The sequence below is a fragment of the Mchenga conophoros genome, linkage group LG3 (genome assembly GCF_057382185.1).
Source record: "Mchenga conophoros isolate Kocher_MC1m ecotype Shallow Benthic linkage group LG3, M_conophoros_male_GT1.1, whole genome shotgun sequence".
NCBI classification, from domain to species: Eukaryota; Metazoa; Chordata; class Actinopteri; order Cichliformes; family Cichlidae; genus Mchenga; species Mchenga conophoros.
Window position 1 is genome coordinate 68,363,137 of NC_140528.1, and position 14,801 is coordinate 68,377,937.

Genomic DNA, 14,801 nt, shown 5'->3' on the forward strand with positions numbered 1-14,801 from the left:
CTTTTGGCATCATTCATAATGTGGATAATAAATATTGCAACATCAGCATACTGCAATCCAGTGAGATCTGGGTGAGTGCTAAACTCCTGCACCTCATGCACTACACCTATCAGTTTAACTGTAGGCACAAAGATGGCTTTATAAGCTTTAGTAACCAGGCAGAAATGTAATGGGTCACATGCCGTCACAATTCACAGGTTATTGGTAATGTGTGAAGTGCACAAAGAAAGTGATTAGTTTTCTTGTCTTTTCTTGGCTGACTGTATTGGACAAGCTAGTGAAAATTGCAATCCACTGAGAAGTCAGGGAGGTTCACGAACATTCATATTCAGGACAAATGAATCTCATTCAAGTCTAAATGAATGTGTTTGAGTTCCGGAGGATTATGAGTGCATGGTCAGTGGTAATCATGGCCATAAAAAGCATGAAAATATGTAATTTCACTGATCATGTTACTGATGTTAGCATAACAGTAATAGGAAGGCCAAAACCACAGCTTCCTGATGTGGGGGTCAACCAATAGGATCACTCCATCTATGATCATGAACATTTAACAGGGGTGGGCAAAACATTTTCCCAAAGAGCCACCATTAGGGCCTGATTGTAGCAATTACTATGATCAGTAACTGTTTATAATACAGAGATTAAATTCATATTGAGCAGAAGTTTAGCTTATTGGTTGGGTCATCCACAACAGTCCCCCATGTGGCCCCTTGGGAAAATTGTGCCAACCACTGCAGGATCCAAGTGGTAACATGGATAGCAATGCAATATTTCAAACTACCTCATCATTTGGTATTTCTTCATCATTTTGTGTAAAATGTATCATCATGAAGAGTCTTTTGTTAGACTTTGCTGAATGGTTTGAACTGAATGTTTTTCAGTACATCAGGAGCAAGAACTATGGTGAAGTTGTAAGTAGTGTGCATGGAGGTTATGCAGTGGAAAAAACAAAAGTTCTTGTAAAAGACAAATGTGAGCTTGATACATTACGTGATCATTATTTGCAGCTCATCCATCCTTTGCTGGAGGAGCTAAAATACTATTTAGAACATTTTAAGCCAAAAGGTATTTCTAGCTTTATACTTAAACCTGCTTTGTTAGCATTAAGTATCAAAGCTAACTGGTTTTAGGTTTAAGACTAATTGGTCAAATTGTGCTTTTGTTAGCTAAACCTGACCCATTAGCTTTTGTTCTTTGGCTAAGCGGTTCTTGTTCCTAAAGCTAACAAAGTGGGTGTGTATGGGAACATCTTACACATTAGTCTTTGAGCCTACAAGTCAGGTTTAGCCACAAAACCTACTTTGTTAGCTGGCACTGGGCTTACTTAGCCTAGGAAGAAAAGCTAATTGGTTATATTTAGAAACAAAGAATACTTTGTTAGCTTCAACTATGAAGGCTACTTAATCTTTCACGTTTCCTAGGCCTTGCTTTTTGCAACTTTAGTAAAGTCCCAGGCTTTTAAAGTATTGGAAATGCTAGCCTAATTATAAAAATTACCAGGATGCTCAATACCACCTCCTCACTACATGAAAAGGTGAGGACAGATGTTTGAAATATTCTCATGAGATCTCATAATTTCACCAAACTACAGAGACCTTTTATGTAATTAGACACTGAGGTGTTTTCAGAGGGAAGACAGTTTCTGGTTGCAATGACGGTGCATATTTCACATTTTTGAAGCTAAATTAAGGGTATTTTCTGTTATCGTCCTAATATTACATCTACTATTACAGTTACATTACTATTAAGGGTCTTTATAGTGTTTATCCTTAAAACTCTGCAGATCACTGTCCAGTTAGTCCTCTTTGTTGCTGGGTACTTATAACCTAAAACAATAAATTATAACAAAACAAACAACAAAAGTAAATTATGAGCCTTTTAATTTGTATGGTGCAGCACATACAGAGGAGCATCACAGCAGATATACAGACAAGAAACAGAACTGCTCATCTCAACGATGCTCTTTCTGCCAGCAGACAAAGATTTGCACAGCTGCTCATCACAAATCTAGCATTTAAACATCTGCACATTTTAGTCAATTGGCTCTTTATGCTCCATTTCCAAGGTGAGAAGACCGATCAGCCCGTTGCACGCATAAATCCAGTTTAAATCTTCAGCAGGCGCGAAGAATGTAAACAAAAGGAAACAGACTGTCACTGTTTAAAGCTGGTATCAGGAGCTATAAACTTCACTAACAAAAGTACCCTTGAATGTAAACACGGTTTAATCAGCCATTTATAGCTCAGCCCTTGTAATAGTATATCCATCAGCTCAGTCATGTTGTTTAGAAATGTTTGTTGGCACAAAAACACTGTCATGTGTACTTTTCCAGCTTTTATTGGAACTGTTCCAGCATTTTTATTGTTTTTTTATCTGGGTGAGGCAGGTTCACTGACTTAAAGGAAACATTTTCAGTAGAAGTTCGTAGGTACTCCATCTCTAGCAAATCTTTTGTAAATGCCTGACTTCCTACTACACTTGATAAAACTTCAGAGCCACCGCTTTCCTCATTATCTGGAAAAAAAATCTGTTTTTTTCCATTCATAATTGGCTTTTTCGCTTTTATCCGCCTTGTTTTTCTCTGTGCCGCTGAAATCTCCCATCTCATTATCAGTATTTTCCTCAGAGTTCTTGGTCATGTTTTTCCACTGTACTCATCATCATCATCAGAGTTTAAATTCGAACGGTTCATCGCTTTCTTTTGCTCGGTCGTAGCTGTCACGTTTGGAAAATGATCCATATCATTTGGCCTGTCAGGAGATTCTGTTGTTTCCATGACACCACTGAACGAAGCACTTCCAAGAACATCGGTGTAAGTGACGGCTTTAACTTCGGCGGGGCGCTTGGGCAGCCTGACTATGGCCACAGTGTGATTGGTGAATGTAGAATCGCCGAGCTTTTTGCTGTTTCTGTGTCTTGCCTTCGCGTGTTTGGCTCTCACGGAGCGGCTGGTGGAGGTGTGGAGCAGGGTTGCCTTCATCTCAGCAGGTTTGCTTTGGTTGGGTGTCCTTAGCTCTGATTTTTGCTTTGATGCAAAAGTGAGGCGCCCCGCTGACCTCAAATGAGCGGAGGAGACTATGTAAGATGCTGATGCTGGATCTTGCATCGGGTGTTGCCACCATATTTTGTTGCGAGCCTGTGCTGTCGTGTTTTTTAAGGACTTGAATCTCCGGAAAGTGTAGGGTCTGCTGCTGTTTTTACCAGGTAAGACTAATACAGAATCCTCTGCTGTCTTTAAATATGGTTTAAGGTCAACACTGCTCAACTCCTTTGGAGTCCATGTTGATGTATTGCTGCTGCCTGGCTCAGTTTGATTGGAAATTTTGAAGCTTCTCGGTTCTGAGGTCTGTCGACGTCCGACTTTAATACCATCAAGATCCTGCTGGAGTCTGGCAGATTTGTCCGGTCCTTGAACTGAAGGTTTGGCTCCCTCGAGTGGTCGAGAGTCGGATCTTTTTGGAGCTTTTGTTATTTTGTAGGTTCTGAATTGTCTGTAGTTGAGGTTTCTGTCCACACCAGGGTCACTTTTAGGTGTCATTACTTGCATAAACCCTGATACAAACAGCGTGGGTGTTGTGACTGGGATTAAGGTGCTGGGTGAAGGTGAAGAATAAACTACAGGGTTTTTCTCCAACATTACCGGTGGTGTTGTAGTAATAGCAGATCCTCCTCTTTGGCCAAAACTGTACCTTTGGAGCAGAGCAGGGTAAAAATTTGACATTTTAAACTTATAATGTTTCATGTTCTCAAAGCTGTGCTGTTTGGAGTTTGGCTGTTCTTTAAAGGTGAGAGCGCGTGGCTTCTTTACAGCTTGCCACACAGGATTTTTAAACTCTTTGAAGCCAAAGATACTTTGTGTGCCCCCTCCTGGTTTTTGGATTGGCACCAAATCTCTTGTAGTTGCATTGACTTTGCTGACTGAAAGAGGTTCCTCACTTCTGGTGGCATACCCGTGTGTGGAATAAATGTGAGGTGAAGGGGAAAAACTTGCCATATTCTTCGTTTTTACTGGAGCAAGATGGAGATCGGAAGATTGTTCTGTGATGTGAGGAGGAAGAACTAAGCTGGAGATGGGTCTTTTTAAATCTTTGTGCATCTGTTCATCATTCTGAGCCGCACTAGTATGATGATATGGCAGATTGGAAGTAATTTGCTTGGTTGTATCTTTTGTGTTATAATACCTGGATCCAAATCTGCTGGCAGCAGGTACATCAGAGGGCCTTTGATTATCTGACGTAATGAAAGCATTGCTTTGTCCACTTAAAGCCTCTCGTCCATCTCCCACAACTCTATTAACTGAGGTCTCAGGGCCCTTGAAAAGATACGCTTGCATCTTTTTGTGTCTTTGTGTCTGACCGTTGCTCATTGAGTCTCGCCCATGGGGGGAATCTGTGATGGATGATGTCAGTTTTTCTGCGCTTGGGTTTGTGTTAATAATGGGGGTGTTTGCGCCATTGCTGATTGATGTTGCGTGAGGAGCCAGATGACTTGTAGAGCTGAGAAAATTGCTCGATTGACTCCCTCTCCATGTACTCTGTGCCCCAACTGCTGGAGATTCATTTGTCTCTTTATAGTCACTGTAACGCCCCCTTGGTGTTTCCCAATAACCACTCGTCTGGGATGAAGAAAGAGAAAAAGAAAATGGGTTTCCAGGAGATTTATCTTCATCCGTCCTTGAAGAATCAGTCTTTGCAACTTGTCCTCTGCTGTAAGGTTTTGGAATATATTTCAGGTCCCAAATTTTTGAAAAACTCAAGCTTTGGTGACTGCCAGCTTTTTCTGTAGGTGGTTTTCTAATAATCATTGACTGGGAATCATGAAAATTTCCAATTAGGGCTTCTTTCTGAGTGAGCGTGGGGTCATTCCCTTTGGACCTCCATCTCTCTGCGCTTTGCCCTCCGTGCTGGGGAGAGGATCTGCTAGTTAAAAAGCTGCTTGCCGGCCTCGCTCCATCTGTTCTATGGCCTCTCTGCACTTTTATTATTCTCACTCGAGACTGCCTGCTTGCTGGGCTGTTTTGACCGTCACTGTAAATACCTTGTGTAACCTGTAAAGGTTTTGATTGCTGATCAATGATTGACGGAGTCCCTCTATAATTTCCACGCGTCTTAGTTTCGTCATCAGTTCCAGTGTGAAGTCCAGTTTCTGTTGACAGCAGACCAGTAGAGGCGGGACGATGTTGCCTATACGGAGTGTAAAGTTGTCTCCAGGCGTTGTACGTCGCTCCATTGTGCTTCTGAGTTGCTGTGTAACTGGCTGAAAGTGAAAACAGATAGAAAATTATAAACTAAAATATTTTACATATCATATAGCCTGGCAATTGGATGACTGACAACTCTAGCAGGTTTAAAGCCCGTGTTATGTCTTCTTGAAAGAGGTCTGATGACCTACATGATTGCCAAAGTTTCACATAATGACGACATTGTATCTACAAGTAATCCCTTTGGAAGCTCTGGTTTCAGGCTGCTGTCGATTCTCAGTTTCAAGCTTTCCCCCCTCATTACACTGTTAAAATTTCAGGCAAACACCCAGATATTCAAGGAATTACAACTGGTACGAAACAACAAAGTTTTATTGTATGCTGATGATATCCTACCCTCTCTTTTAATGCTAGCAAGGAAAGCCATGGTGAAGTGGATTGGCAAGGATCATCACTACATTTCTATGTGGAAATCTCAGAGGTTGTGAATCTGGAAAAGCAGCATCTCATCTCTTTGACATAGTTTCTTTTTTTGCTTTCGTTTGTTTACTTATATTTAAAAATGTAATAAAAAGAACAGTGTTATGCAAACTTTTCACCCCATGTACCAAAAATGAGAGCTTCACAGGATATTAAACTGAATACATTTTATATAACCTTAGTTTTATATAGAACCAATTTGATTTAACTGACATCTTAACTACGACACTTACAGCAAGTTATTATTTTCTAGAGGAGTCTAAGTCACGGTGACCTGTTAAAATCTTTGCTCTGGAAACAGTCAAACATCCACAGGAAGAACAATCTAAACACAACAGAACTGAAACGCTGAACACAACACCGCAGAATTAAAGATGGGAAGCTAAGCAGTCTTGTTACTGCAAATGTTTTTTCATAATTATTAAATGAATCATGTTTGCGCCACTATATTTAATAAATAAACATTAGCTAAATCCACCGATTCAAATTAAATTGTTTGGCGTTTATAGAGTTTGTGCCGGTGAGATCATCTGCTGCTATGCTATCATCTGCTATTCAACCCTTCTGTTTGCAAGAGGAATCAAGTCAGAAGAAAGTTAGTCTTTAGAGGGCGCTCAGCTTCAGAAAGTGGATGAACTTGGCAGTCTGCACCATGGTCCTGTGACTTGTGAGTCATGCAAAATTCTCTGGCATCTTAGATTAAAAATAGATTCCTGACTGTAACACTTGTATTTCATAATCTTCCCTTATATGATGTAAGATTACTGTTACTGAAGATGAAATGTTTATTTTCTTCCCTCACGCCAGATGGCTGCCCCCCCACCCCTGTCTGAAAACCCCAACAATCTTCTCTCTACTATTGCAGGATTTTTACTTTTGCAATTTAAAGTGACTTGAGGGGACAGTTGTTGTTGATACTTTATAAATTTAAAAAATGGAATCAAATTGATCTTATTAAAATAAGATCCTTATCTAAATGACCTGGAAACTGTTTGTGACATCCCTGATAAAAGTGCGTTCTGCCATCATTAACACCATCAGCTTTGTTGAAATAAATACTATGACTCTCCAGCTAACACATGCACAGCAAAACCCCACAACAGCCATTAGGATGAGCATGCTTGGGCTCACCTCTCGCAGAATCTGGGCACACAATAAACAGCACGATGGCTGCACAGATCGGCACAAACACAAGGACTCTGGAGAGATAAAAATTACACCCAAATGTAGATAGATAGAACTGAACTGTCGTCACAAATAATTGCTAGTGCTTTTCAGATGTTTTATCTGCATGTGCAAAAAAAACCCCACAAAATACTGTGTACCGTTTACCTCAGGTGAGGAGCAAAGTTGCTGAACATGATCAGCAACTTTTTTCCAGGTTTATACGACTAGTAAAAGCTGCAGCAGCGCCGTTAGTCGGTATCTTTTACTTGAACCATGTAGGGGATCTTGCAGCTCTGCTGGTGCTTGTCAGTCTGATTGGAGGCAATACAGTTCACCTGGCCTCAGGTGACCAACTTCCTGGAGCTATGAGCAAAGGGCTATTTGTTGTTTTTCTGACTTCAGTGAATTTTATGTAAAACATTAACTTTCCTTTTTTGTCTACACTCCTCTTTCCTTTGAAAGGCCGTACATTTCCCCTTCAATTTACTTATCAGCTTTTAATTATGACAATAATAAATTCAAACTTTGTTGTTTTTTATCAAAAGGCAAATCACTAAAAATCCACAGAAAGCTTCAAACTGTGTTTTTAAAAAAATGTGTTTATTTTTTTAAATATTAAATACTTTCATAAAAACAAATAAAAAAAAAAACAATAAATATCAAAACAGTTGCATCTGTACATAAGTGGGGCTGAAAAGGCTGCTTTGGCATCACATTTGGCTACACAGCGGCCAAACAAGGAATCAAAACATTCACAGTGTCCACATGGCTTTATCATCATCGCCATCAAGTCCATTTTAAGATGATTCGTCACTCATACTGCATTACTCTGGGGCCATATGGGCTGCTCAAAACATGTGGCAGGACATCATGGCGAGGGCCCTCAGGTCTTCACTGGTCATACAGTCTTCTGAAAGAAAGAGAGAGCACATTAGAAAACAATGAACAACTTAATTCAATGGAAACCTCCCTAAAGTTAAAGAATGTTGTTATTGAATGGATACACATGCCAGTTCTTACAAAAGGTACCGAAGAAAGTGTGATCAAACCAAACTATAGTGTGACTAAGTTTGCATCTCTTTACAGCACTAATCATTTACTTAAAATAAAAAGTTGGCTATTATTTTCCTTTTAGTTCCTATAGCAGTTGGATTATTCATGTGAAGTTTTTTTCCTTAAGATTTCAGAATAAAATCACTAAATGGACACAAACTTGAGATTTTTAGATGATATTTTGACAGTCTGGTTTCGCTGATACTTAATCGAGGATAAATCTGCCAGTGAAAGTATCATAAACCACAATCAGGGTCTCTCTTACCTTCTCTTCTCTGCTGGCCCTTGCCGTTTATCGCCTGCCAAACTTTCTTCAAAGACCGCCGGAGTCTCCCGCCTCCTGTGCCCGCGGAAGACTCGCTCTCCTCGGCTGGAGTCTCGGGAGCTGTCGCTTCCTCCTCGTCCCCTTGAACCTGATCGTCCACGTCGGGCTCGTTGAGGAGTCCCGCAGCCGTCAGCCGCTCCAGTGCGCTCTCGTCCACCCTCAGCTCGGCTCGGATCTTCCCATGATCGGAGATGGATGTGATGTGTCGGCACAGCGGGCATACGATCAACCTGCCAGCCCCCAGATGCGCATCTCCGGGTCCCAGGGGCCTGGACAGGGCCAAGAGGCAGCTCTCGCAGAAGCTGTGCTTGCACTGGAGCTCCCGGGGACACCGCCGACCCGCGTTGTAGGTCTGGTAACAAACCCCGCACTCGAGTTCCTCTGCGCACATGTCGTTTTCTGATGCTGGCGTTTCGTCCTTAAAGTTTGAATGAACCAGAAGGCGAGTCGCTCTCAGCTTTATTCAAACTGCACCGAGAGAGGCGGGGCGTGGACGTCCTGTCGGAAACCTAACCTTTCAGACCCAACTAAACACGGCCGATGAGTCACAAGCCCCACGTGATGTAACGATACTGCTGACAATGACGCCATGAGAAGTGGTTCCAAAACACACAGACACGCACACCCAGCTACAGTAACACAGTAACAAGTGTGTATCTACACAGAATATCCACATTAAACATACAGAGTTTGTTTTCATTCCTCCTTGTCTCTCACACACTCCTCTATCACTGTGCAGTACATGACAGGCAGGAGGGCAAGATACAACAAGTCAAGCTGTGTAGACATTTCTAATAGTCCCAGGAAGTTATCTTCAGAGATCAGAGAAATGTCTTTCACATATCAGACTAGGCTTTTCCTTCTTATCTAGTTGTGTATGTGTGTATATGCGTGGGTGACGTCGGCTCTTCCCTCTCCACAGTAATCCCCCAAATAAAACTCCTCCTATCAGATAATCCAGCCCTAACTCCTTTCATGGTGATTTCCGCTGTGCCACAGTCTCGGCCAAAAATCACAAAGCCAGAACCTCTCCTGTTCACTCCGTTTGTGTGTTTCCTGTGTGAGTTGTAGAGTCTTTTGTTCTCTCTGTTCTTTTTACGCCTTCCCACTTTTTCCCCCTGCATTGATCTTACTGTACAGGGTATAATTATGTAAAGCACCAGGTCTCTTTCTTAATACTCAAAGGAAAATGGGATCATATCCTGTGAAGTATTTCGTTTTTGTTTTTTTTAGAAAAGGGGTGTTTGGGTTTTTTGTAATGGGTATATACATGAACCACTTTTCACCTGTTTAACTACAGACACACAGAACTTATACTGAAATGTTACGACTAATGTTTCAAGTCAACAAACCTAACCAGGAGTGATGCTCACTGATGCAAATATCCAATTAGTCAGTCACATCGCAGCAACTCGATATATTTAGGCATACGCCTGCCATGTAAACTGGAGCTGCCAGGGATCGAACCACCTGCCTTCTGAATAGTAGGCCTGGTCTACCTCCTGATCTACAACCAGACAGATATAAAGGCAAAATGGGCTCTAACTGGTTTGCTCATGCCTACTTGAGAAGTAGGGCGTGTGTCAATAATTTTAAGGGCTTTCTGAATCTTGCACAACCAACCTTTAAACACAGCATGTGTGATACAAACAAACTACGCCAACGCCAACGAACACAAGGGACAGACCTCAGGTGGGTTACATGTCGGTTTCACTTGCTGTTTACGCTTCAGTACAAGTTTACAGTTTTATTTGTCATATGCAGGAAACAGCAGCACACACTTTATTCCCGGTAAGCAAAGCTAAGTGAACAGGTACCTTCCAAGTAATATAACAATAAACTAAATAGTAGGTCAGATCACTTAGATCAACATGGGTGTGTAAAATGAGTGAAAAAACACTTTAAGATCAACAGTTTAGGAAAATCATATCGAAAAATCTTAAGTCACAAGTTAAACTGTCTACTGTGAAAATTCTCCACCTGAGCTGTTTCAGGTTTCTGAGCTGGTCAGCAGGATCTCAGTAATGCTAAAGAGAAAGGAACCAGCCGTCAATTAAAAACCAGTGATGGTCTTTGCATGGAGCCTGCATCTCACGTGTTTATATCGCTGTATTAATTACAAAGGTGTAAAAACTATACACCTTCCAAACCGATACCAAAGTTTCTCTGTATGTGAGGAAACCTCTATGATGATCAGTTTCTCCATTTGAAGAGCATGAGAGGTGGCCACTGAATGAATCAAGGAATCTGAGCATGTATGCTATGTATAAACTGCAAGGATGTTTAATAATTTCAGCCTAAGCCCTACTTTTTATTTTAAAATCCCAACATGCTGACTGTGTGGAAGCATAATAACATGATACGCAAGCGGAGTAGTGCAAGTCATGATCGAGAGACACCAATCTGTCATTTTCTGTCTTTTGTGTCCTGGTTACCTTTACATCACTGAGGGTTTAATTACTGCTCAGCGAGCCACACAGGTGCCTCACTGGGGACCAGACGGATAAAATCAGGTGAGACTGAGCGAAAACAAAAGGTTGCCAGTCAGCTGAGCTCAGACATTATAAACTCGCCTGATTAATGTGCACCGTAACGAGAACAGATCTGTACCGACATGAGAGAAACTGCGTGTGCCTGTGAAGAAGAAGGCGCCGGTGTTGTAGGTGGGAAACAAAGGTTCCTTGGATGAGTGGGAAGCGGAGCGCAGTGGGTAAGTGACTCTCTGATCTCTTTTACGTTTGTGATGATGGAGCGCTGTGTGTTACTCTGTGTACAGTCCCAGCAGGCCCGCTCGCCTAGAAAAGAGTTCACTTAAGTATGCATAGCTGTCTTCCACAGGTCGCTTTCATTCACTAAAATGCTTAGTTTGGCTCTAAAAGTCGACTTTCTGTTCTCATTGCATGAATGTGCTGATGACTTATTGAAGAAAGGCTTTCAGGTTGCCATGGACCGATTCAAAGGGGACCCGGTGTGCTAAGCAACAGTCCCCCACTGAGTGTGTGTGGCTTACCTCGTCATTGTCCCGTGCGAGACACAAATATAGAAAAGCAAAGCGCCAGTAAAGCTACACAATTCTACTGATTCCTTTCATAAATCACAGATCAAATGACATCAACAAATGTTACAGACTGTCAGTGTGTCTGACCAAAAGGTTTTAGGCCTTAAAGTAAAGTATTGTGTATTTCCTTGTATCGTTTTTATGGTATATACAGTGCCGTGGGAAAGTCTTGACTGTGCCATGATTGCTTTACATTTTGATACCAAGGAGCCAGAGTTCTTGTAATTTTTAAAGTTGACTTGAGCAGTATTTCTCCACAATTTCCAAAGGTCATGTTCAGTCCAGTCCTTATACCTGACCATTTCCAGAGGAGTGGTTTTGTATTAACCTCTTAACACTCACCTGTGAACCACTCAAGTCTAAAACGTATCTAACTCGAGGGATGAACGGTTTTTGTGTCTACACATAACAGAAAACTTAAAACATAAAATGGCGTGTTTTTGTGAGTGAGTCTCAAAGACCTATCAGCCCAAAGCTTTGCATATTTCAGCATGGTGTGCAGTGTGTCCTCAAAAAATCTGAGGAAACTGGGCAAAAGAAGAAGCAGCAGGTCTAAAAAAAACTATCTACAGCAGATGCTGTTCAAACCTTCTGTGTATTACAAACAACCAATTACAAGAAAGTTGCCTTAAAGAGAGAGGCACTAAAAATGGGTTGTTTTTGTCACAGGATGAACAGCGGGGCTGCACTTAAGTATAAGAAAAAAAGCATTATTTAAAATATAAATTATGCAAAGCTACTGTAGTAGAATCCAAGAATCAGAAACTGTGGAAATGAGCATAACAGTTTCCCTGAATTTGACTTCTGGCAGCAGCTTCTCATTGCAGACAACCTTATCAATCTTCACATCTAATGACAGGAAAGCAAAGCAGGGCATTTCCCAAAAAGTCTTCTTCCCATAAAGATTTTATTTGACTCTAACACAGCCACGGTGTTAAAATGCTGGGCTGCTGTGTCAATTCAACACACCTTTTGAAAAGAGTCTTTGTGTTAGTTGATTTAAAATTACACTTCCATGAAGTAGAAGAAAGCCGGTAAAAGCCAGCCCAACAAAAACGCTGGGTCTTACATCACCCTGAGTTCAGTATGACATCACTCAGTAAATAAATAATGACTTCTGGCTCGGTACACGCAATCTGTTTGCAACACAAACCGCTTCCCCTAAGTGCCTCCAAATACAGTAATTTTGATACCAACATTTCTTATGTTTTCTTAATTTAAAAAAAAAAAACAGCTGCTTTGAATGACTGAAGTGGAACAAGCCTGAGCTGGGAAAAGACGACGTGCTCTGACAAACACACACACCCACAAATGGAGAAATCTTAGAGTGACTGATTACTTCCTTTCCCGACTATTTTGTATATTTTTCTCTGACTGTGTGTGTGTGTGTCTGTGCTATCTAGCACGCACTCAAGGGCAAAGGTGATTGTGAGTAAGTGAGGGGGGTGGTGGATGGTGGATGTGTGAGCGGTTAAACGGATGAATGCTATGACTCATGGGCCGTGGAATCTGTTCATGAAAGTTAAAGAAACAAAGGATCTTTGGGGGAGCAGATCCTGATGTTTCTGTCTCACGGAAAGTCGACATGAAGTTTATGTTGATCATGTTTTCTCTCTACAGAGTTTAACATCTTTAGCTAAAAACTCATCCCCGACTTGCCTCTCGCCAGTTCTTCTACATCCACCCACTCCCACACCATGTCAGGGCATGTTGCCCCAGTGCCGCAGAAGGGGGATCCCGCTGCTGCTTCCGTGCCCAGCCGTGGCTCCGGTCCAGGGGAACCCATGGATGTGGAATGCCCCATCTGCTACCAGGAGTACAACTGCTACAACAAATGCCCCCGGATGTTGGAGTGTCTCCACGTTTTTTGCACTGAGTGCCTCCAGAGGATCCAGCTCTGCCCCCCTGACGCCCACAGCCCACAAGCCATTCCTTGCCCTCTCTGCCGCCATCTGACCCCACTGGAAACCGGGGATGCCCTCACCTTACCCTGCAACTCCCGCATCCTGTCCAGGCTGCCCCCCGGGGCCTTCCACCTGCCCATGACTGTGACCTCGCGGATGGCTACAGTCACCCAGAGAGTGGTGCTCTCCATGGAGGGCAACAGCAACAGGGACACCCGCTTCATCATCTTACCCACCGTCAGCCTGCGGGTGCAGCAGATGCACCCCGAAACCCCTTATGGCACAGCGCCTGGCCTGGTGGGCGAAGAGGAGATCATACAGCAGAGCAGGAAGACGCTGTTTTGTGTACAGATCCTGGCTGTCATCTTCTGGGTGCTGTTTGTGATCACTTGTGTGTTCGGGGTGGTGTTTGGGCCACATTTCCTGAACAGGAAATTTTAGAGTTACAGAAATTGTTTGCCAGTCTTTTTCTATTAACATGCTTTTTTAAGTGTACTTAGCATTCACCCTGTAATCAAATTAAGTTTTTACTTATTAGAGCTGCTCCTTTATTCAAAAGGGGTTGCTCCAGAAGACAGCTCTGCATATGGGATTTGGTAGAATTTTTTTGTGTTACAGTGGATACCCTTCCTGACACAACTCCAAAGGAGTTTGTGTCTCCTCCTGATCTTGAACTGGTGACCGTTCACATTCAAACTACTACACTAGAGTCCAATCCTTAAATGTGTCCTTACTGAATGCCTTAAGTACAGATTTTTAATCAGTGATAGCTTGATAAAGCGTGCCCCCTAGTGGTTAATAGGGAAACAACCAAACCCTAAGGTTTCTTTAATCGTTCTCATCATGCTTATTATGTTTGATAATATCATTTTGCAGCGGCTGACTCTGCTGCCAAAGAATAAATTAAATGAGGTCCTCAGTCCTTACATCAGTCCTTTACTTTGTGCAGGGTGTGCACATGTTTGGAAATCAGTGAAAGTGGCCTAACTTTAATAATCTACTTGAGAACGCACATGTATTTATTTCATCAGTGTGCACTCATTTCTCTCACCTGTGATGTAAACTACAGCAAACGTAATTGAGCATACAAAAGTTTGAACCGTACCTCACACAGAAACTTCAGTACACAGTTATAACTGTTTTTCTTGGATGAACACATCTGCCCCATTATGGAGATTAACTTTCATGGTAAGTGATATGATTTCTCTGTGCTTAATATGTTGGTATTATGTTTTGTGAAGTTGTAATTATTAAAGGAAGGAAAATGAAGTATTGAAGGAGGGCATGTAGAGGGTTGGTGGGACAGAGGAGGAGATAGCTGCAAGAAGATGATTAGCAATGAATAAAAACATGAGTACACATGAGTTTCTTTTTAACCTGTGGCTAGACAAACATTGTGCTGATATTAATTATTAATTTCTAGTTTTAGGTCATTTGAAACATGAAATATGCACTGTGTTAATAAAAAGCTCACCCTAAGCACTGTATTCTTCTGTTTGACATTGCCACCCAATTAAACATGCAGTTTGTCCCATTAGTGCCTTTTGTCACCCAGTGTCCAGGTTTCAGTTCATTTCAAGGGTACCTGTGGCTCAGGTGTGGGTCAGCAAC

At 41.9% G+C, this 14,801-nt stretch overlaps 3 protein-coding genes across 4 annotated transcripts; 1 reads left to right on the plus strand and 2 right to left on the minus strand.

The window, feature by feature from the left end:
- Positions 1 to 2,408: 2,408 nt before the first annotated feature.
- LOC146580252 (uncharacterized) lies at positions 2,409 to 7,190 on the minus strand. Its single transcript, XM_085266902.1, has 3 exons — positions 7,016 to 7,190; positions 6,815 to 6,882; positions 2,409 to 5,259 (listed from the first exon to the last, which is right to left on the minus strand). The coding sequence occupies exons 1-3, from the start codon at positions 7,042 to 7,044 to the stop codon at positions 2,639 to 2,641; spliced, it is 2,718 nt and encodes a 905-aa protein (XP_085123028.1). The 5' UTR covers positions 7,045 to 7,190; the 3' UTR covers positions 2,409 to 2,638.
- Positions 7,191 to 7,429: 239 nt separating this feature from the next.
- On the minus strand, positions 7,430 to 8,698 carry LOC146580253 (RING finger protein 227). Of its 2 annotated transcripts, none has more exons than XM_085269574.1 (2): positions 8,169 to 8,698; positions 7,430 to 7,757 (listed from the first exon to the last, which is right to left on the minus strand). In XM_085269574.1, exons 1-2 carry the CDS (start codon positions 8,617 to 8,619, stop codon positions 7,699 to 7,701), a joined length of 510 nt encoding a protein of 169 aa, XP_085125700.1. In that variant the 5' UTR covers positions 8,620 to 8,698; the 3' UTR covers positions 7,430 to 7,698. The 2 variants fall into 2 exon arrangements, with proteins under 2 accessions (XP_085125700.1, XP_085125699.1); XM_085269573.1 differs by having other exon boundaries at positions 7,430 to 7,760; positions 8,169 to 8,686.
- Positions 8,699 to 10,920: 2,222 nt separating this feature from the next.
- Positions 10,921 to 14,639, plus strand: LOC146580254 (E3 ubiquitin-protein ligase RNF182). Its single transcript, XM_085269575.1, has 2 exons — positions 10,921 to 10,938; positions 12,907 to 14,639. The coding sequence occupies exon 2, from the start codon at positions 12,984 to 12,986 to the stop codon at positions 13,629 to 13,631; it is 648 nt and encodes a 215-aa protein (XP_085125701.1). The 5' UTR covers positions 10,921 to 10,938; positions 12,907 to 12,983; the 3' UTR covers positions 13,632 to 14,639.
- Positions 14,640 to 14,801: the final 162 nt, after the last annotated feature.

What these genes read in the sequence shown, in the direction of transcription:
- LOC146580252 (XM_085266902.1), bottom strand. Translation starts at nt 7,044, where the DNA reads ATGTTCAGCAACTTTGCTCCTCACCTGAG. An exon ending in AACTTTGCTCCTCACCTGAG is followed by an intron (nt 6,883 to 7,015) that starts GTAAACGGTACA and finishes TTATCTCTCCAG; the next exon opens with AGTCCTTGTGTTTGTGCCGA. An exon ending in GTGCCCAGATTCTGCGAGAG is followed by an intron (nt 5,260 to 6,814) that starts GTGAGCCCAAGC and finishes TTTCACTTTCAG; the next exon opens with CCAGTTACACAGCAACTCAG.
- LOC146580253 (XM_085269573.1), bottom strand. Translation starts at nt 8,619, where the DNA reads ATGTGCGCAGAGGAACTCGAGTGCGGGGTTTGTTACCAGACCTACAAC. An exon ending in GGGCCAGCAGAGAAGAGAAG is followed by an intron (nt 7,761 to 8,168) that starts GTAAGAGAGACC and finishes TCTTTCTTTCAG; the next exon opens with AAGACTGTATGACCAGTGAA.
- LOC146580254 (XM_085269575.1), top strand. Translation starts at nt 12,984, where the DNA reads ATGTCAGGGCATGTTGCCCCAGTGCCGCAGAAGGGGGATCCCGCTGCT.